At 42.2% G+C, this 21,698-nt stretch overlaps 1 protein-coding gene across 1 annotated transcript in view; it reads right to left on the reverse strand.

Annotated features, from left to right (window-relative positions):
- The window catches only part of CLSTN2 (calsyntenin 2), a 577,645-nt gene that overhangs the window by 337,598 nt on the left and 218,349 nt on the right, over positions 1-21,698 (reverse strand). The window contains exon 2 of the mRNA XM_058551984.1: positions 15,857-15,979. Within this exon, the coding sequence (XP_058407967.1) occupies positions 15,857-15,979 (123 nt within the window). The remainder of the gene's footprint in view (positions 1-15,856; positions 15,980-21,698) is intronic.

The raw sequence follows: 21,698 nt of genomic DNA on the forward strand, positions 1-21,698 counted from the left end.
CAACACTGATGAAGGAAATCAAAGAAAATTGAAACAAATGACATATACCAGGTTCATGGATTGGAAGACTCAACATGGTAAAGACGTCAATTCTCCTCAAATTGATAAACAAGTTTAACTCAATTCCTATCAATATCTCAGCAGGATTTTTTGTAGATGTAGACAAGATTATTCTAAAATTTGTATGGAACGTTAAAGGAACTAAAATAATTTAAAAAATTTTGAAAGAGAAAAATAAACTGGGAGTCATTCATTTACCCAATTTTAAGACTTATTATATACCTACAGTAATCAAGACTGTGTAGTTTTGATGGAGTAGTAGACATATAAATTAATAGAACAGAAGAGCGAACCCAGAGATAGACCCACACAACTATGCCCAACAGATTTTTGACAAAGGTGCAAGGGCAATTCAATGGAGGAAAGGTAAACTTTTCAACAAATGATATGGGAGCAATTGAACATCCATAGGCAAAAACAAACAAACAAAACCCCTCAACCTAAGTGTCTCATCTTATACAAAAATTCACTCAAAATGGATTATGCACTTAAATATAACATGGAAACTATAAAACTTTTAGAAAAACACATAGGAGAGAATCTTTAGAATCTAGAGCTAGGCAAAGAGTTCTTAAACTGGACAACAAAACACAATCTATAGAAAGACAAATTGGACTTCAGCAAAATTGAAAACTTTTGCTCTGAGAAAGACCTTGTTAAGAGGATGAAAAGACAAGCTACATGATGGGAGAAAATATTTAGAAACAAGATATCTGACAAAGGACGAATATTTAGAATATGTAAAGAACTCTCAAAACTCAATAGTAAAAACACAACAATCCAATTAGAAAATTGGACAAAAGCCAGGAAGAGACAATTCATGGAAGAGGATACATACATGGCACATATGCACATGAAAAGATAGTGAACATCACCAGCCGTTAGAGAAATGCAAATTAAAACCACAATGAGCCAACACTACACATCTATCTGAAGGACTACAATAAAAATCAGGGATAACATCAAATGCCGGGCAGGAGGCGGAGAAAGTAGAACACTCATACGTTGCTGGTGGGAAAGTAAAATGGTGCAGCCACTCTGGAAAACAGGTTAGCAGTTTCTCGAAAAACTACACAAGCAACTCCCATATCACTCAGCAGTTGCACTCCCTGACATTTATCCCAGAGAAATGAAGACTTATGTTCACACAAAAACATGTATATGTATGTTTATAGCAGCTTTATTCAGAATAGCCCCAAACCGGAAACAACCCAGATGTCCTTCAGTGGCTGAATGGTTAAACAGACTTAGAACATTTATACCACGGAATACCACTCAGCAATAACAAGTACGGACTACTGATACAGGAAACAACCAGGATGAATTTCCAGAGAGTGATGCTGACTGAAAAAAGCACCAATTCTAAAAGGTTGCCTACTGTACGATTTCATTTGTATAACATACTTGAAATGACAAAATTATTGAAATGGGAACAGATTAGTGGTTGCCAGGAGTTAAGGAGGGAGTGGGTGGGAGGATAGTAGGTGTGGCTATAAAAGGGCGACAGGAGAGATGCTTGTGGTGATGGAAATGTTCTGTATCTTGACTATTGATATCAATACCCTGCTTGTGATATTGTATTATAGCATTCCATGATGTTATCACCAGGGCAACTGGGGAAAGAGTACACAGGATCTCTCTGTGTTATTTCTTACAACTGTGTGTAAAACTACATTTACCTCAAAATAAAGAATTTAATTAAAAAAAATAAACTTAAAAAAAAGGAATTAGGGCCCGGCCTGGTGGTGTAGTGGTTGAGTTCGTGTGCTCCATTTAGGAGGCCTGGGGTTCATAAGTTTGGATCCCGGGCGCCCACCAAAGCACTGCTTGTCAAGCCATGCTGTGGCGGCGTCCCACATAAAGTAGATGAAGATGGGCACAGATGTTAGCCCAGGGCCAGTCTTCCTCAGCAAAAAGAGGAGGACTGGCAAGAAACGTTAGCTCAGGGCTAATCTTCCTCACAAAAAAAAAAAAAAAAAGGAATTGGCCAGCACTAAGTAGCAGCCGCTCTTCCCTGAGCTAAGGTGACCCTGCCCTGCCACAGGGAATCTCTCTGGATCACCACAGTCCCCTCTGGTCCAGATCTCCCTGAGCCAGGCCTCTTCCCACACTGGCTTTGCTGGATATGTGAGTAGTGATGTGGGAAACACACCAGCCGGGGAAGCTGTGCTCCCAAGTACACCAGAGGGCAACCAGAATCAGTTTTAGGCCCTGCAGGGTGCAACGTGGGCAGCATGATGAGACTTCTTTGAACACTGGTGTCCCCCGTTCCTACCCCCATGATGCTTAGCAGTAGGTTGAAAGCCATTCAGTCCTCTCAAGTCAGACCAGCAACTATTTACTAAGGACCTCTAAGCTAGATTGTGCACCAGGACATAAGGACAAACAAGCCCACTCTGGTATGAGGAGCAGACAGGTAAATAGATTGCATGGAAAGTGCAGCAGAACCCAGGCTGAGCCCCGGAGCAAAACACATCAAAAGGAAGAGAAGGTGATCGGTTAGCTTAAGCATGTGGTATAGTATCAATCTCATTCATTCATTCCACAGACTTCAGTTGAACACAGTGCTAGGTGCTAGGGACACAAAATGATTCAGACACAGCCGCTCAAGACCAGTGAGACAGAGGACTCATAAGCAATCACAGCCTCTGTGCCTGTGTGGCAAGTGCTGTGGCTGAGGAGAGAGCTGCATGAGTTGGGAGCCACAAGGATGCCACTCAGGTGCAGAGTCTATTTCACATGATGTCAGTGTAGGGGTCCTGGTGGGTCGAGGTGTGACCCTGATATGGGGCGTGTGGAATTATATGGCCCCTCACCACTACCCTGCTATCTGGCTGCACACATTGGGTTGCATTTGGCCCAGGACCCTCTTTGTAAATTAAGTTCAGACATTTAGAGTCATGTCTGATGGACTGGATGTGGACATGAGAGGAGGGGTGAGTGGAGAGGCCCGGGGGGCGACCAAGTAGTAGGCAGGAACACCTGAGCATATGAGGAAAGTAAAACACTACAAATGAGAAAGAACTCAGACGGGAGAGGGCCGAATTCAGCGGCAGAGGCTTGAGCGGAAGGTTATGTACCGTAGCATAGCCTGGGGCTGTATGTGAACCCGTCCCTCTCACCTAAAGCTTGGGAGTACCCATCCATCTCTGGAAAGGGAGGACTTCGTGGTAAAACAGAAATAACGGTAGCACTAGGAGTCCAAACAATGTTTCTGTGGGAACCCCTGAGCAAGAGTGGGCCACAGGAGGAGAAAGGCCATTACCTCCTGGGCTGGGAGAGAGGCCATGAAGGGAGGTCAGCGTGGATCAGTGCCCTACCACGGGGGGCGATCAGGGGCCTGTCAGCATCACGGTGGACCACTGAGGGCAACGTTAGAGTAACAACATCCAGAGGCGGCCAGTGGCAGAGGTTGAGATAGAAAACACCCCAAATGGTATGGCCAGCCAGCCACATGTGAGGCTGGTGTGGAGCATGGCTGTGAAGCAGAGCAGCACAGGCAGCCAGGGCAGACATGACAGGCGAGGCCCAGGAGGCCCTGGGAGCAGCCGAGGCTGGGGGATGGTGGGGGCAGGCCCAGTGAGTGTACAGCTAGCACCTTACCTCTTTAGGGACTCTGAGAGAGACACACAAGAAAGGGAAAGGGCCAAGGTGTGCTCTTTGTGCCGCTGACTTAGGGGGCAAAGAGCGTCAAGTAATCCTTGTAATCCACAGCCCAGTGGAACCAGGAGAGGGGCTTTTGCTAAAGTGCCCTCACTTTCCAAATTTGTTTTTTTTCTTCCTTGCCCTTGAAATTTTGCTATTAGTATCATTAATGTGCAGAAAGAACTCCTGCCACACTTAGATTTACCTTTCCACTAAAAAAAAGACAACGTATTGTAACTCCGTGGCCACCCAAGCTAACCATTGCAAAGATGTCATTTACCCCAGCACAGCTGGAACTCAGATAAATAATAACAATTTTTAAAGTTTGTGGATCATATTGAACTTGGACTAATAGGCCCTCTCTCCAAACCTCTGAAAGGATGGCTCATAAAAAAGTAATTAGTTTATATAGACTGTCAAGGTTCATGGGGGACAGGTGGCCTTTGATGCCCCATTTGTGGTTACAGGCAGCTACAAGATAATAAAATCGAGCTCTGAACTCACGCCAAGGTATGCAGTGATCTCACGCTGGACACTATGCCAGGCAGAACGAGCCACAAATGCCTGCTTGTACTCTTGTTCTTTGATTTGGAATCTCAAACAAGTCTAAGACATTTAGGACTTGCATTCAAAGGCCCCAAATTCCTATTAAAATAAAACCATTGACCTTACAAATCCATGTTTATAATTAATATTTGTGATGGGGTCTAATTCCAGGGCTATTCAATATGGCCACTGTCGTAAGCTGCAGAAATGGCTTCTGGAGAAGTGATTTGAATTGGTATTACTTGTCTGAGCTTGGCTATTAAACGGTCCAGTTACTGCGAGTTGGAGCTGGTTTTCAATCATCATCGATTTCACTGTGATGATCACCAGTTACAGCTTTTTAAGAGGATTTCCTCAATGTTCTCAAATTCCCGATTCATTCTCTCCACGTTGCTCCCTTATCTGAACTTTCTTGTGCTCTTTTTTCTCCCGTAGTTCAAATGACGCCCCGTGCCCTCAATGTGGAAAACCATATTAACAGGTGGTTTTCATCTGGCCTCTTTGGTTGCCAAGGACAGCGACATAGTCATCTCAGGAGAGAGTGGATATACAAGTGCCGCAATGAGGATAATTTCATGGAAATCCAAGAACAACAGACACCAGGTCCACTCGGGAACTGAGGCCCCGGTTCCCTCAGGGACCAGCTGCCACCCTTCAGTCTGCTGACCATTGCTCATAACTGCAATTTGTAAATGTCATGGAAGCTTCCTCTGCAACCTCAGCCTCCAGCGTAGCCCCTCAGCACTCAAACAGGAGGCCGACTGGCCTACGTGATATTTTCTATCCAGGTAGCAAGTCACTAGCCCATTCACTGGCCTGACCTGATTTATTGTATGTGGAGCCCTGACTTTGGAGTTCTAGGTTTGACCTATGGTCTTTTGCTGAGGCTGGACAGAGTCAGGGAGAATGACGCAGAGATGAATGAAGCTGAGTGTCCCCAGGGACTGAAGCCAGGACCCTGACCTCACGCACACTGTGCCCACTCCTGCTGAGTCCACCAGCTGTGGGATGGAGCAGAATCAAATGATGGTGAAAGACATGGTGATTAACAGGGAGCAGTAGAGAACCGTGGACTGGGAGCCATTCCTAGGGAACAGAATCACCCTCAAAATGGGGGGACCTGGCAACATTTTTCCAGCAGAACATCAGGATTGCTATGGGCCAACCCAGTGATGGCTGTGTGATTCCCATCCTTCCTTTCTTTGAATGGAGGTTATCGAGGTTTTCCATACACTGGAGGGTGTGTGGGGGAAGATAACTTATCTTTCTAGCTCACAGGTCTCTGGACCAAGAGAAGCTGCATCCAGACCTGATGAGGATCACAAAACCTTGGGCCTCAAGCCAGATGCCATGATTGGATACAACTTTTGGGGGGTCCCAGGATAGGATGAGTATATTTTGCATTAAGAAGGGATGTGAATAATTGGGGCCTAAGGGCAGGCCGTGATAGACTGACCACACTGATGACCCTGACTTGTCACCGCTCTGTGCCCTTGGTAGTCCACTCCTACTCTGACTCTGGGCTTCGCCATGTGACTTGTTTAGCCAGTGGGACAGTAACAAACTTGTCCTAAGTAGCTGCTTGCAAAAGTGCTTGCACATTTCTGTGCTCTTTATGCTTCTCTGCAGTCACCACAGGGACCTGCTCACATGTCTGATGCCTACATTAGCCTGCTGGAAGAATACAGCCTGGGGAGACCATTGTCATCCCAGCCAAGGCTACTCCAGACCAGCCAGCCTGCAGCCTACCCACCAGCTGCCCACAGACACCTGAATGAGCCCAGCTGGGACCAGCTGAGCCTGGCTCAGATGAGCAGAGCTGCCCAGTCAACAGGTGGACTCATGAGAAAGAATTATTGGCTGCTTTTTGAAGCTCCTAAGTTTTGGGGTGGTTGGTGCACAGCAATACCTAACTGAGACATCTGGGTTGGAACTACAACTTCACCATTACTACTGTATTCTGAGCAAATTACATAATCTGGTTTAGCCTCAGTATCTCCTGTAAAATAGGGATCATGACAATGCCTATTTCAGAGGATTGTTGTAAAAATTCAATGACAGAGTATGTGTAAAAGACCTCGTTCAGTGCCTGGTATGTAGTCAGTGCTCGATAAATGTTAGTTAATTTTCAGGGCTGTGTGTGCAAGTTGTTTTCTGCACAAGGATGGATGACTGAGGGGACAATAGGGGCTGAAATCCACCTGTTTATCCACTTGCTAGTCATGTGCTCTGGGTGGGACAGTGTCCATCAGTAAGAAAGAGCACTTGTTTCTAATTCGCACAGTTATTATAAGGGCTAGTCCTGCTATTATTAATGATTTCATTTTTTACTTTTCATCGTTTTGCTATAATACTGCCATTCACTCAGAATCCCAGAAGACTTGAAATTCCCACATTCAAGGGCTTCTCTTAAGCTTTCTCCTAGTTTCAGCACTCAAGCTTTCTAACCCGGAACTCCACATCCCTCCTGTTGGGATGACCAACTCACTCCAGATTACCAAGACCCACTTGGATTTAACACTGAAAGTCTCATGTCCCAGGAAATCCTCAGTCCCAGGCATACAGTGTGGTTTGCCTCCCTGAATGTCTCTCACTCTTCAGCCTAACTGTTGGAGAATGACCCACAAGTAAACACTGGTTCTCCTTGAAACATTAGTTTGAATTGGAGCAGGACTTTGCCAGAGTCTTATCATTGAGGTCAGGGTCACTGGTGGATAGCCTCCTACCTCCAGTCAGACCATGGAGCCCAGCCCCTGCTGTGGGTACCTACCTGGGACCCTCACTCTCTTCTTCCTCCTTGACTGGCCACCCCTTGTTCCTGCCCTCCTTCTCTGTACTCTGGTTCTTAGGCCCTCCTCCAGCTGTCCCATGGGAGCATCCCCTGGGGGCCGGCCTCTGACAACTCAGCACAGGAGGAGCTCATGTGACCACACTCAGGGCCTCCAGCTGCTGCCAAAGAACCCTGTCCACCAGGCTCCCATGGGAGGCCTGGGACACCAGGATCAAGCATGGAACATGATGGAGGAAAGGTGAACAGCAGAATCTTTCAGATGAGATGGGCCATCCTAAACTGACCAAGGCTGAGCTGCCACACAGCAACAATACACATGGCCTTCAACACGAGAGAAATTAAAACCAACAACAACACAAGGCCAAGTGGCAAGGGGATACACAGACAGACAGCCTCAGGGACACTGGGAGACAGTTTGAGGTGGGCAAAGAAAGAGGATAATTAACAAGAAAAAAGACTGGGAAGGATTTGTTACAGCTGAGAGAAAAAATTCAGAGCAAAGACCCCAAACTCATGGGGAGCAGAGAACCTGGGAAGCTGTCCTTCTCCCTTCAGCGGAGCAGCTCCACCCTAGAAAGGGGCCATCTGCTGTCCCTGTGGCAGAAGAAATGTTTTGTTCTCTTCTCAGCAAGGCACGGGCTTTGTGCCCCAGGCTCCCAGAGCCCAAGGATTATGTAAATGGCCCCTGTCCACCCCAATAGAGCTGAGATCTGCCTTCTGAGCTGCTTGGCCTTCAGCAGATAGGAGGGAGGAGGAAAAAATGTGAAAGGGAAAAACTGGAGTGAATGCAGCGCTAATGGAGGGATAACCAAGAAAGGACCCCAAATATGCCCCCAAACCCATATCAGTCACTGTCAAGGCTGGCAGCTGCCAAGCTGGCAGAAGAAAGAGAGCTAAGGAACAGAGCCAAATCAGTACTTTAATCCCAGAGTGATGGAATTCCTCTGTCTTTCCTTCTCCCAGTCAGACCCCTCCAGCACCAAGAGAATCAAGACCATGGGTGTGGTCCAACAAGCCTCGCTGCTCCTGGGGACTACAAATGGACCCTTTCATTGTCGCCCTCCCCAGAGACCACAAGCATCAACTTGACCACGTCTTCTGGCCTATTTACTGGTTGCCGTGCCCTCACCTCTCCGTTTTCTTCAACTTTAAAGCAACTTCTGTATGGCCCTGATGAGTTCTCACATCACATCTTGCCTGCAACTGGAAACCTGTATATCACAGTCCTACAGTGAACAAGAGAATTTGTCACGGGGATGGAGATGGGGACTGAAGGCTCTGCCACAGGCTGCACACAGGTGTGGAGTCGGGTCCAGCTCTTACTCCTCTGTCTAATCTGAACCCTACCATCTCCTCAAAAATTGGGCAGTCACAGATCGTATCAGCAAAAACATCTGACAACACAATAGCAATCTGTCACTGAAAATAGAACACATCTGTTTTTTCTCACTATCTATGAACTAAACCATAAACACAAAATCCTGACTCCTATGTCTAAGAAAGGCATTTCAAACAAAGTTGCCCATGGCAGTGTCATTTTTTAAAAATGGAAAAATATTGTAAACAACCTACATATATAAAAATAGTAGAATGGTTAAATCAACTATGATATGGCTATATGACGTATAACTATGCCTACACTTAAGTAATATTTTTGAATATGTTTTAGGCAGTTTGGAAAATGTCTGTGGAAAGTGAAAACACAAAGCCTCTGAGCCACATACACTATGATCCAATTCATAAGAACTATGTATCCACGTATGAACAGGAAAAAGTCTAGCAGAGTCTTAGGAGTGTGGGTTAATTTTATTTTATTCTTTATCTTTTTTAGTAATTTTCACATGTACTCGAATGAATAGACGCTGGTCCACGTCTTTCTGCTTCCTGTTTGTTCTTGATTCCAACTCTGTGAGGTCCCAAGCTATAGCCAAGATTGTGGATTCCAGAGAGGTTTGCACCCGATCCTCCGCAGGGACTGCTACCAATTGACCTCTGGCTGAGGCCAAGTGAGTGCTCAGAGAGCAGGATGGGACAGCACGGGGCACCCTGCGTCAGCCCTCGGGAATGACCATACGCCAACCAGCTTGGTACGCAAAGGCACGTCTACTATGAGGCTGACAGATCGTTCCTCTGCTGCCAGGACCACAGCTCAGAGTCGTGGGCAGGACAGACTGAAGATGGCCAAGCACGGTGAGGGTGGTCCTGAGGTTGCTGGATGGGGGAGTGAGGCCCAGGTGTGCTTATTGCACAGTGTCCCATGTGGTACCTCTTTCATGGTTTTTCCACTGCCATAAACTACCTAACTACTTATTTACTTACATTTTTCTTTAAATTGGGGTTTAAAAAAAACTCAGATAAATTTATAATAATAGAAGAATTTACTTAAAAAGAAAACAACTGAAAAGCCAGACTCAAATAGAAAGTAACCTAAATAAAATACAACAGAATGTTATTAAAATTCTAACTTGACGCTGTTCCCTATGGAGTGTTATGAGAGAGAACTTGCTCCTTCTTTGTCGAAAAGAGAGATTAGCACGTGTTTGAGAGGTGTTGAAGACACCTTGAGCCTCCCAGACTGTGCCTTTCTCCTTGGCGTAATCAGAAAGATTGAAAAAGAACTTAAAGGGGAATGACTTACTCAGCATGGGATTCAGCATTCTTTAATGCTGCGTCCGGGTACCATGTAAATCTTCCACTGCCAATGACATGTGTCTCACACACTAGACAATTGGCAGAGGGGAAAGAAGGCAGGACTTGGAGTCTGAGGGTCTGGGATTGAGTGACAAGGCTGATCCATCCTCAGCAGGTAACCTTGATTAGTTATTTCATTTCTCTAAGTCTCAATGTCCTCATTTGCAAAACAGAATCATAATAGCTGACCTACCTGTTCCACCGGGTTGGTGTGAGGCTTGAATGCAATTGTGTGTGCAGCGGCTGGCACACATGTGCAGGTGGTGTGCGTGCATGTGTTTATAATAAAAGGGCACATAATTTGCAGTAATCTAAAAGTATATCTTGTAACTAACGGGGTTACTCTACAGGGATAAATTATAGGTAGAAGGTAAGGAAATTCATTCCCAACTAATATTTATAGAGTTCTGCACAATTCCCAAACAACTTTCCCCTACACTATTTAACTGACTGTCCCCATACTGCTATATAACCAATCTAGGCAGCACAGCTTGATGGTCAAGTGGGTGACTCCATCAAGCCTTTAGAACAAACTCCAAACTTACTTTTCTCCTTTCCTTATAGTATCATTATCACAGATTATCATCGCATCATTGTAATCAAGCTAAAATGAATAAAACACTCGTGGTTTATTGATGATAATAAGATTACAATTACTCTGATTACTCTCATTGTTACCATTGTTCGGATTATCAGAACTGGGACATATTGGACATCTACTGGCTGCCAGAGAGCATGCTAGGCACTTTGCATTAGTATCTTATTTAATCCACATAGTAACCCAGGAGTAGGTACTGTTTTACCCCCATTTTAAATATGAGGAAAGTGCCCCTCAGAGGAGCTCAGTAATTTGTCTGGACCATACAGCTAGTCAATGGCACAGCCTAAATGTAAAACCACACGAGTCTGCTCAAAGCCTGTGACTGTTCACAACCTGCATTTCTTCTCATTATAGGACACCATGGATACACAGCCCCTGGGGAGGGTCCTGCCATCGGGCACCTGTGGGGCCCAAAGCACGGACAAGGGCCCTGGGCAGGTCCAAAGACAAGGAGGCAGATAGATGGGCAGATGCTGCGCAGAACAAGGAGGACAAACGGAGTTAAGCATGGAGGCAAGAGCACCTTCTGCTGCAACCAGCTAATCAAACCAGGCCAAACCACGTCCCAGGCAATTCTCTGGGCAGCCTTCAGAGAGTCACCCAGCCCGACAAGCCAGCCAATTATGCCTGATCATTCTCTGCAGCCCTGTCCTTACAAAAGACAAGTCTAGACTGGCCCAATGTAGACAAATGAGCAGCTCTATTATCTCTGAAAGCAATCTAATTCCCTTCAAATTTGAAAGTCTCCACAGATTCCTAACAGGCCACAGTGGGGCTCATGTAGAAATCAATAAGTTCACGGTGTGCCCAGCTTGCTTTCATTATCATATTTTGCCATGCAGTGGACAGGATTTTCATTATTACTCAAGGATTTTTCTGCATCTGACTCTCTAAAGAGGTCACGTCCACTGGGCTCAGACACTGGGTTGAGCGTTGAGTCAGGTCTAATGGACTTGACTGAGGTCTGAGGGAGGTTTCACTGACTGAGAGTCGGCGCCTCTGCTAATCGTGTGGAGCAGGGATCAAAAGACAAAATCATAGGAAAAAGGAGCTCAGAGCAAGTGGTGAGAAGCCCTGGCCTGCTCTGGGATGCTGGACAAGTTGCTTGGCCTCTCTGTGAGTTAGTTATCTCCTCTATGAAATGACAGAGAGAAGGATCTGGAAAAGGAAACTCAAATTTGTTAAACTTCTACTATATCTTGAATCATTGCAACATGCATCATAGACATTCTCTAAATTTAATCAATACAACGACCGTGGAAAGCTTATATTATTTTACAGATGAAGATAGTGAGACTACTGCAATCAGTGATTCCACCATATTGAACTACATCACACCATCGGAATGAGCCACACAGGGCCAGGGAATGAGAGACTCGTGTGAATGTGACTACAAACTCATACAACTTTTCTGGAAAGCAATTAACATGTTTCAGGAAATTTAAAATGTTTGACCAATGTTGACCAATTCTGGAAATCCATCCAAATGATAGAATCAGAAATGTAGACACAGATTATAATAAAAAAGAATTGAAATAGACAAATTGCCCATCATCTCACAGCTGTTAGAATGGCTATCATCAAGAAGACAAGACATAACAAGTGTTAGCGAGGATATGGAGAAAAGGGGGTTCTTGTGTACTGTTGATGGGAATGCAAATCGGTACAGCCACTACGGAAAATAGTATGGAGGTTCTCTCCAAAATTAAAAATAGAACTACCATATAACCAGCAATTTCACTTTTGGGGTATATATCCCAAGGAAATGAAATCAGGATCTTCAAGAGAGATCTGCACTCCCATGTTCATTGCAGCATTATTCATAATCGCCAAGATAAGGAAACAACCTAAGTGTCTGTCAATGGAAGAATGGATAAAAAAGATGTGGTTTATATATAATGGAATATTATTCAGCCATGAGAAAGAAGGAAATCCCACCATTTGTGACAACATGGATGGACCATGAGGGCATTATGCTATGCAAAATAAATCAGACAGATAATGACAAAGACTGTATGATCTCACTTATACATGGAATGTAAAAGAGCTGAACTCATAGAAACAGAGAGTAGAATGGTGGTTACTAGGGACTGGGGGTGAGGAAATGAGCTGTCAGTCAAAAGGTACTAACTTCCATTTATAGGATGAGTAAGTTTTGGGGATCTAATGTACAGCATGATGACTATACTGTATTACATATGTACTTGAAAATTGCTGAGAAAGTAGATCTTAAGTGTTCTCACCGTGAAAAAGAGGTAGTAATTAGGTGACATGATGCAGGTGTTACCTAACACTACGGTGTTAATCATTTTGCTATATATAAGTGTATCAAATCAACATGCACACCTTAAAGTTACATAATGTTACACGTCAACTATATCTCAATAAAGCTGGGAAAAAAATAAAAGTATGATAAACTATAGAATACTCATTGAATAGGAAATCATGCAGTCATTTAATCAGTTGCAGAAAAATCTTTAATAAAATGGTGTATTTTCATTAGTTTAGTGGGAAAAATAAGTTACAGTACCGAATATGAGAGGTGATCATAATTTTTGAAAAAAAAAGAGTAGAAAAATGACTGGAAGAAAATACACTAAAATGTTAACAGAGGCTCTGTCTGGGGGTAAGAAAACATTTTTCATACTTCTGTTATGCTTTGCTATATTTTTCACATTTTCTACATTAAACACTTATTGTCAAAATTAGGAGATATACAACAAAACCTATTTTATATCCCTGAATTTTGCATTTATATGCAAAACACAATCAGGATTTTTATTTAAATGATGATGTTTTATATAGGAAATTTTTCTTAAAAAAATTTTTTTAAAAGGAGGAAATCACAGGAGAAATAAGACAGAGCAAAAATGACATGGCCGGAACCATCTCCCAATAAGCTTACAGCTCAGCTCACAGGCTAAATTAGAAATAAAGACCACTGGGAAATGAGTGGGAAACTGACACCCAATACAAGAGCCGTTGATAAGGGGGCCTAAAAGCTGCAGTTGACTTCAAGAAGTGATGGAGCTGGCAGATATGAATTTTTCAATTTTATGAGAATGATAGGGATCCGAAATAAATCTTCAGTATTTTCTTTTTAAGATGAATGTTTTAAAATAAATGCCTGCAGTCTGGACGGATGGCTAGTGACCATGTCCTGTCTTAGAGTTGATCATAAATAACACGGAAAAAAATAGCTTTGACCATTCTAAAAAGCACCTTTATTTTTTACTCTTAAGAGTTTGGAAGATTATATTTTGATGCATTAAGCTAGATTTTTTTTTTTTTAATGCAGCTGCAAATATCAGGAGAAATATAGACATTGTCTTCAGATGGAAATAACTGCTCAGGGCTTGGCTCAGAAGCAATCCCTAGTTTCAAGATGTGCCTGAAAACCTGTGGGCACATCCAATGGTCAGAATACAAATTCAAGTTGAAAGGCATCTGATGGATTTGCAATTTAAGGAAATCCTTTGGTGAATCATCAGGTGCAATTATTAATGGTCCTTCGGCCCTACAACCAAGAAAGGTAAGTAACCTTTTATAAATCTAAACTTTCAAATATCAGATTTGCTTTAAATATTTTTCCCCTCATTTTGGTCTGTACATTACAGAGCTTATAACTTTACTGCAGAATAGCTTATTCACAACTTCAGTTTCCTAGTTCACTGCTGGATGAGAAGAGGGCTACACTGAGGGCAGACATAATGAATAATCAGACACATCCCTCAGCTTTTAAAATGTTAGCCTGACTACACTGAAGTGACTTACTGGTGTCCGTTTACTTCTCATGTAATATGTCATTGGTTTTCTCTGTTATGTTTTAAAGAAGAGCTGCACACACGAACGGAGAGGTGAATGAGAGGAGCTGCTTGGTGAAAGGGCCTCTGCACACAGGCTGTGAGAGAAGAGGCAGAGGGAAGCCAGGAGCACACACTCAGTCTAAGGAGGGGAGCCGCGACTCAGCTCTGTATTTCCGATCTGATTCAAGATAAATCAGAATCTTGCGTTTTTATGCTAAATCTCCCAATTTCTAAATGTTGCCTGTATTTTTTTAAGCACACAGTGCATGCCAAACCAAACATTTCCATGACCCAAACACTTTTGCTAGTGTTTGTTTTAAAATCTCATTGCCAGGGGGTTGTGAAGAATTGTTGATTAAGCCCAATACCTTATGTCCGAGAAGGGGATGAGTTGGAACATTCTCAAGCTGGCAAATAAGCTTTGGGGAAGACATCTGATCTTTTGCGGAAAAGACAGCATGGAGTTTACACTTCCAAGTGCAATTTGGTTGAGGTGGGACCTCTGAGGATGGCTGGAAGATATATGGAAATGTCCCAACTCTAAACATCATGGAAGTCACAGGCAGGTGTCTTTGGTGGTTATCATTCTACATAAAATAAAGATAAAGCTTTCTTCTGAGAGTCAAGAGAATCTCCCCCACGCTCTGCAAGAATGCTTATGGGTTTATCTTCACATAACACTGCACTTCCCCATTTAACCCACCCCCTCGCTCCTTACTTTATAATATTCTGTAATGAAAAAAGGGCCTTCACAGAGCTTATCTCTTAGAAGTGTGAAAGAGCCAATTTTTTCTGCCCAAGTAGCTCATAATGTAGCAGACAAACTGTCAGGAAAAATAGACTTCATCATGGTGAAAACCTCAGCCTAGCACCCATCTATCATAAAGCAATCTTCTAGAAATCTTGAAAACCTTCATTAAATTTCCTGTCTTTCTCCTGACAGTTATAAAATGCTAACAATATTACTCATGATGCCTGCATCTTCAGAAATTCTTTGTCCAATCCCTCCTCCTCCTGCCATCACCCATCCCCTTCTCTGTGCCAAAATCTATGGAAATATGAGATATAGGCATATTCTTCACACACTCCTCCTGGGACTTGGTCTTGCAGGAGGTTGGAAGAGGAAGTAGTGGTAGTCTTGAGATAATGAGAAGGCTCTCCAGCCACAAGCTGCAGGGGGAAAAATGGTACCACACCTGCCTTCGGATTCTTCCTCCAAAAGCCACACCCACTTTGAAGCTCAAGGGCACGGCCCTGTCCTACCCTTAGCAAATATTTCTTGATCCTTTTTTTCCCCCTTTCCTCTTGCCAATCTACCAAGCTACAAGTCTTCATCCGTCCATGATATGTGGGTAGTGGGGACAGTGGGTCACACACTTCATCATATCTATAGGTCATCTTTCTAGAGGGAAAATTCCCCTATGGACCTTACTAGCCCAACTTTTCCAACACCAGGGGCCACGTCAGCAACAGACCATCTCTCAGAAGAAGAAATAAGAGTCTTGCATTGGAGGCAATACCAAGGAGAAAAACGATAAGGAGATACAAAATCCACACCAGAAATCAGTAGAGGCATACAGCTCTGAAATCACAGGCTGATCTATGAGCTGCACAGGATGGTGACAACAGCTATCGAGCCAGAGCCTGGGCTTCGTGGAGGTTTCCCAACAGTCTCCAAAGTGAGCCAAGCCCAACCATGCTAAGCCATCATCTCACCTGCAAAAGGAACGGGTGCATCTTTATCCAGGGCTACCAGTGGTGGGTCCAAAATGACTGTGTCATTGTTCTCAGTTATAACTCCATGATACGAAGTCTCGATCCATGGCTTGTGCTTGTTGACTAGAAAACAATGGAAAAAAATAAAACAAAAAGATTGACTTCTAAGATCATCACTTGAATAATTCATCCATAATAATGTTATTAATAATGTACATCTGCCCAATCATAGGCTCTCATCTAACAACCACATGATGGATATAGAGCATATTAGTCCAATTTTCCACCCAAGGAAGCTCAGAGAAGTGAGGTTCAGAGAGAGGTTCAACAATTCACATGAGGCACACAGAAATAAAGGGCAGCACTGAGATTCACACACAATTTTTGGCTCTAAAACCATGGATCTTTTCCCTTACCAAAATCCCATTATTTCTAGTTCTGGATGCCCAGTCTAGACAGAAACTGTTAGAAATTGATTAAAAGCTTTAATTCTCAAATGCTACTATCTATTAATAGATGTTTCAGAATTAAAGTCTATTATCAATCAACAAACTAGCAGATTGTGGCTGTGTGCTGGGATTTCTGACCTCAACCTAAATTGATCCATCATTAGAGCTGTTACTGCATTTTATATGCATACATATATAAGTACCAACATATTTGTAAAGATACAACAGATACTTGAATATTTTCTGATCATTTAAAGACTGTCTATCTCAATGGTCTAAATGATCTAGCAATTTAAGTTGCTCTTCAATAATTTGACCAGCTGAATGATATATTATCTACTGAAAAATTAATACACTTAAAATACATATCAAATATATGTTACTGGTTGAATCATGTCCTGAATAAAAGATAGGTTGGAGTCCTAACCTTTAGTGCCTTGGAATGTGACCTTATTTGGAGATAGGGTCTTTATAGAGGTAGTCAAGTTAAAATAAGGTCATTAGGGTAGGCCCTAATCCAAAACGACGGGTGGTCTTTTCAAAAGGGGAAATTTGGACACAGAGACATGTGCACAGAGGGAGAACACCATCTGAAGACTGGAGTTGTGCTGTCAGAAGCCAAGGAACTACTGGAAGCTAGGAAAAAGGCCTGGAGGAGATCTTTCCCTTGTACCTTCAGAGCAAGCATGGGCTGGCCAACAACTTCATTTTGGACTTCTGGCCTCTATAACTGTGAGACGATAAAACTCTGTTCCACGCCACCCGGTTTCTGGTACTTCGTTAAGGCAGTCCTAGCAAACAGTTACAAGATACTTATAGTCAACAGGTACTAATGAAGGGTGGAGAATTTAAATAAGACTGTGCTAGGATTGATGCAATATTCCTATGTGAGAATCTTATCTGGTGAGTATCCCATTTCTGCCAATTCCATCTCCTTGACTTGGTTCCGGCCCAGCCATCTCCTATCTGGATGGCTGCAGTGGCCTCCTGACTGGTCTTCCAGTAAGAAGTCTTGTCCAACTTCAATCCATCATCCACCCTGGCAGCAAGAATAATCTTTCTAAAATATTAATCTGATCTCCTTGGTTTGCCTTTTGTTCCCTTACGTACACTCTAGGAAGTCTGGGTGCAGAGTAGGTGCTTTAGAAACAAAATCACAGGTTAGAGCAAGCCCTGGCATCATCAAAGTTGTCCTGATGCCAATCCTCACCCCGCTTCACAGTTTAAAAGGTGTTGCCACATACGTAATGCTGCCCACAGCAACCTGAGAGGTAGGGTGATCCTTACGAAAATGACACAGAAAATACTTTCACAAGGTGTGACTTTCCCAAGATGGCCGCAGGGTTAATAACTAATAATTGGGAAAACCAAAAACTCTCTCGTACTTTGCGGTGTCCCAAAAGCGCACACACAGGCACACATACGTTCATATCATTATAAATATGTAATACACATTATAATATATATAAACATATTATATTACATATTTTTCAATAGCCATGGCAAAGCAAGAGCTTATGAAACTGAGAACAGTTCTGTTGCAATAGCTCCTGTCTTCTTCCCACCTCATCATGTTTCAAAAGATCAGTTAAGAGTTGCTCCAGGATTGGTGGTAGCTTCAACCTGGGCCACCATTTTGCTCCTTCTCACCCATTCTACAGCAATCACGAACTAACCGAGAGGCAGTTTAGTGGGGCAAGGACATAGCCTTGCTATTCTCAGGTCTTGGCCCCTGAGACCCACCTCTGCTAATTGAATCATGCCCAGGGCAGAGAGCAGCTCTGCTGACTGCAGCTCTGAATGGCGCAGCAGGCTCATCCATGCTCACGTGTTGGCATTCAAACCGGTGCTTCATTATGGACCCTGGAAGAATTACAGCCACCCTGGGCTGTCCCCACACTCCTTTGTTCTTTCATTAGCCATCAACACAAATGCAGTATAAATAATTTGCAGCTGTTGGGAGAAACAATTAATCTTTTTATTCTCTTTAATTAAACCTAGGGGTCTATTCATTAGAAATGTGTCCAGAGGATACACCAGGAGCTCACCCTGTGTTTCAGATTCATTGGGCCACTTGGCTCGGTGGCAGACAATGGAATCTAAGTCACAGTTGCTGGGTTTCAGGCCTAGCTTAGCCACTTCAGGGCCGGTCCTACGAGTCAGTCAGCCACTCAGAGTTTTAACTCCCTCAACTGTAAGATGGGGAAGATGACACCACTCACAGGGCTGTCATGTCATGCAGATGTCCTGGGCTGGACACACAGTCCCTGACCTTTCACTGCTCAGACTCACCACCCTGCTCTCTGGGCAGTGTCAGAGGTGATATATAGACCTTAAAGGTGAGGTTTTCCCTCATTAGCAGGAATGGGTTTATTTCTTTCTATCCACAGGTCTGCCTCCCTTTCCTCCTCTCTATCATTGCTACAATTAGTTGAGTACCTATCACATACTAGCATTTTACATACATTCATTAATCCTCACAATAATCCCATTAGGGAAGACTTCATATCTCATTTTGCAGGTGAGAAACAGGCTCAGAGGGTTTAAATGTTCCCTTTTTGGAAAATAAGAATGTTAACATCCCTAAAATTCCCTCATTTCTCTCCGACTTTCTACCTCCCTTCAGATCTATCTCGACTTTTGCTTTGTCAAGGTTGATAAACATTTGCATTTTGATGTGAAATGAAAATTAAATCTTCTTTGCTTTGTCTACAGATCAAATCTTCAGGGTTAAACCAATAACTTAAATTTACATCTTTTTGAGTACCAGGATATCATTCATGGCTGAGCCAAGTATTGTGCAAGAGTTACTCTTCTTTCTTCGTGGTCCAACAGTCATTCCAAGGACAACAAGCCTTGTATCCAGATCAACTTGACTCTTGATTCTTTCACTCCATCAAATGGCCGAGTCACATTCCATTTTAACTTGCATCATATTTGAAACCAGACCACTCTGTATATTTTGTTTTCTGAACTTAATGATTGTCTTTTTATTTCTATTAAGTTACGAAACACAGGACTTCTTTCCCAATCCGAACCATACTATAGCTTTTTAATCATTCCATCTATTACTCATTCCTCATTTGTAAAATAGAGACACTTACTTCATAGAAATGTCATAAAAATTGCATGAGATCTTTTAGGCCAATCTAGTACCCCTGACATGAATAGGCATTTAGATACTCTCAAGTCCCCCTAGCCCATCTCATGCTTCTAAGTGGCTGAAGTGTGGCCTTGCACTCTCAGAGGTATTTAGCCCAGCTTCATTCATTCAACAAATACTTGTGGAGTACCTAAAATGTGTAAAAATAGTTTAAGCATTGGGGATAAAATAGAGGGAAAAAGTCCCTGAAATAAGCATTTGACAAAATTCAACATCCATTCATAATTAAAACTATCAGCATATGAGGAATAAATAGAAGAGAAATTCCTCAATCTGATAAAGAACTTTTATAAAAACCTATAGCTAACATCATGCTTAATGTTTAAAGAGTGAGTGCTTTCCCCCCAAGAGCAGGAAGAATACAAGGATGCCCACTCCTACCTGTACTATACTATTCACATTGTACTGGAGGTTATAACCCATGCAACAAGGCAAGAAAAAATCAGATTGGAAAATAAAAAGTAAAACTGTCTTTATTCACAGAGACCACGATTATCAATGAAGCAAATTCTATGGAATCTACTAAAATGCTACTAAAACTAATAAGTGAATTTAGGAAGGTCACAGTATAGAAAGTTGATATATAAAAGTCAATTATATTTTTATGTACTAGCAATAAACAACTAGAAATTTAAATTAAAAAATATTAATATGATAGCATCAAAAACCATGAAACACTTCGGGGCCGGCCCTGTGCCTTAGCGGTTAAGTGTGTGCACTCCGCTACTGGCGGCCCGGGTTAGGATCCTGGGCATGCACCGACGCACTGCTTCTCCGGCCATGCTGAGGCGGCATCCCACATACAGCAACTAGAGGGATGTGCAGCTATGACATACAACTATCTACTGGGGCTTTGGGGAGAAAAAGAGAAAACAAGGAGGAGGATTGGCAAAAGATGTTAGCTCAGGGCCAGTCTTCCTCAGCAAAAAGAGGAGGATTGGCATGGATGTTAGCTCAGGGCTGATCTTCCTCACCAAAAAAAAAAAAAAAAAACATGAAACACTTAGAAATAACTTTCACAAAATACATGCAAGATCTGTACACTGTACACTGAAAACTCTAAGACATTGCTGAGAGATTTAAAGAAGACCTGGAGAGGTCTTAATGGAGAGACAGACAGTGTTCATGACTTGGTAGGCTCAATATAGTTAAGATGTAAATTTTCCCTTAATTGATCTATAGAGTCAATGCAACCCAAATCAAAATAATAGTAAGATTTTTTTAATGGATAAACTAATTTTAAAATTAGTGAAAATGAAAAGGACCTGATACAGCCAAAACAATTTTGAAAAAGAAGAGCAAAGTTGGAAGACTTATACTACTTGATTTTAAGACTTATTGTAAAGCTACCCTAATCAAGATAGTGTGGTATTGACATAAAGATAGACATATAGATCAATAGAAAGAATAAAGAGTGTAGAAATAGACACATATACTTAAGGTCTATTAATTTCTGATGAAGTTTCCAAGATAATTCAATGGAGGGGAAGGACGGTCTTTTCATTAAATGCTGCTGGAAAAACTGGAGATCCATATGCAAAAAAAAAACAATTCAATCCTACTCCATACCATGTACAAAAATTATCTCTAAATGGATCATGGACATAAATGTAAGAGTTAAAATTATAAAACCTTTTAAAAAAAGCATAAAATAAAAGCTTAATGTCCTTTGGTTAGGCAAAGATTTATTAGAAGTGACAAAGATCACGAACTGTAAAAGATAAAATTGATAATCAAACTTTATAAAAGTTATAAACTTCTATTCTTTGAAAAACACTCTTAAGAAAATATTTTTTTAAAAAGCCACAGACGGAGAAAATATTTGCAAAACATATCTCATAAAGGACTTGTATCCAAAATATATAAAGAACTCTTGTAACTCAATAATAAGATAAATAATCTGCAAAAAAAGGGCAAAAATTTGAACAGATCTGTCAACAAAATAAATATACGAACAGCAAATAAGAACATGAAAAGATGTTCAATACTAATAGTAATCAGGGATATGTAAATTAAAGCCACAATGGAATATCACCACACCACGACTAGAATGCTTAAAACAAGCCTGACAATACCAAGTTCTGATGATGTGAAGCAACTAAAACTCTCTTACATTGCTCGTAAGAATGTAAAATAATGTAGTCGCTTTGGAAAATAGTATAGCAATTTCTTATAAAATGACTCAGCAATTCCATGCCTAGGACATACCCAAGAGAAATGAAAACATAAA

The sequence above is a fragment of the Diceros bicornis genome, chromosome 2 (genome assembly GCF_020826845.1).
Source record: "Diceros bicornis minor isolate mBicDic1 chromosome 2, mDicBic1.mat.cur, whole genome shotgun sequence".
In the NCBI taxonomy this organism is placed as follows: Eukaryota; Metazoa; Chordata; class Mammalia; order Perissodactyla; family Rhinocerotidae; genus Diceros; species Diceros bicornis.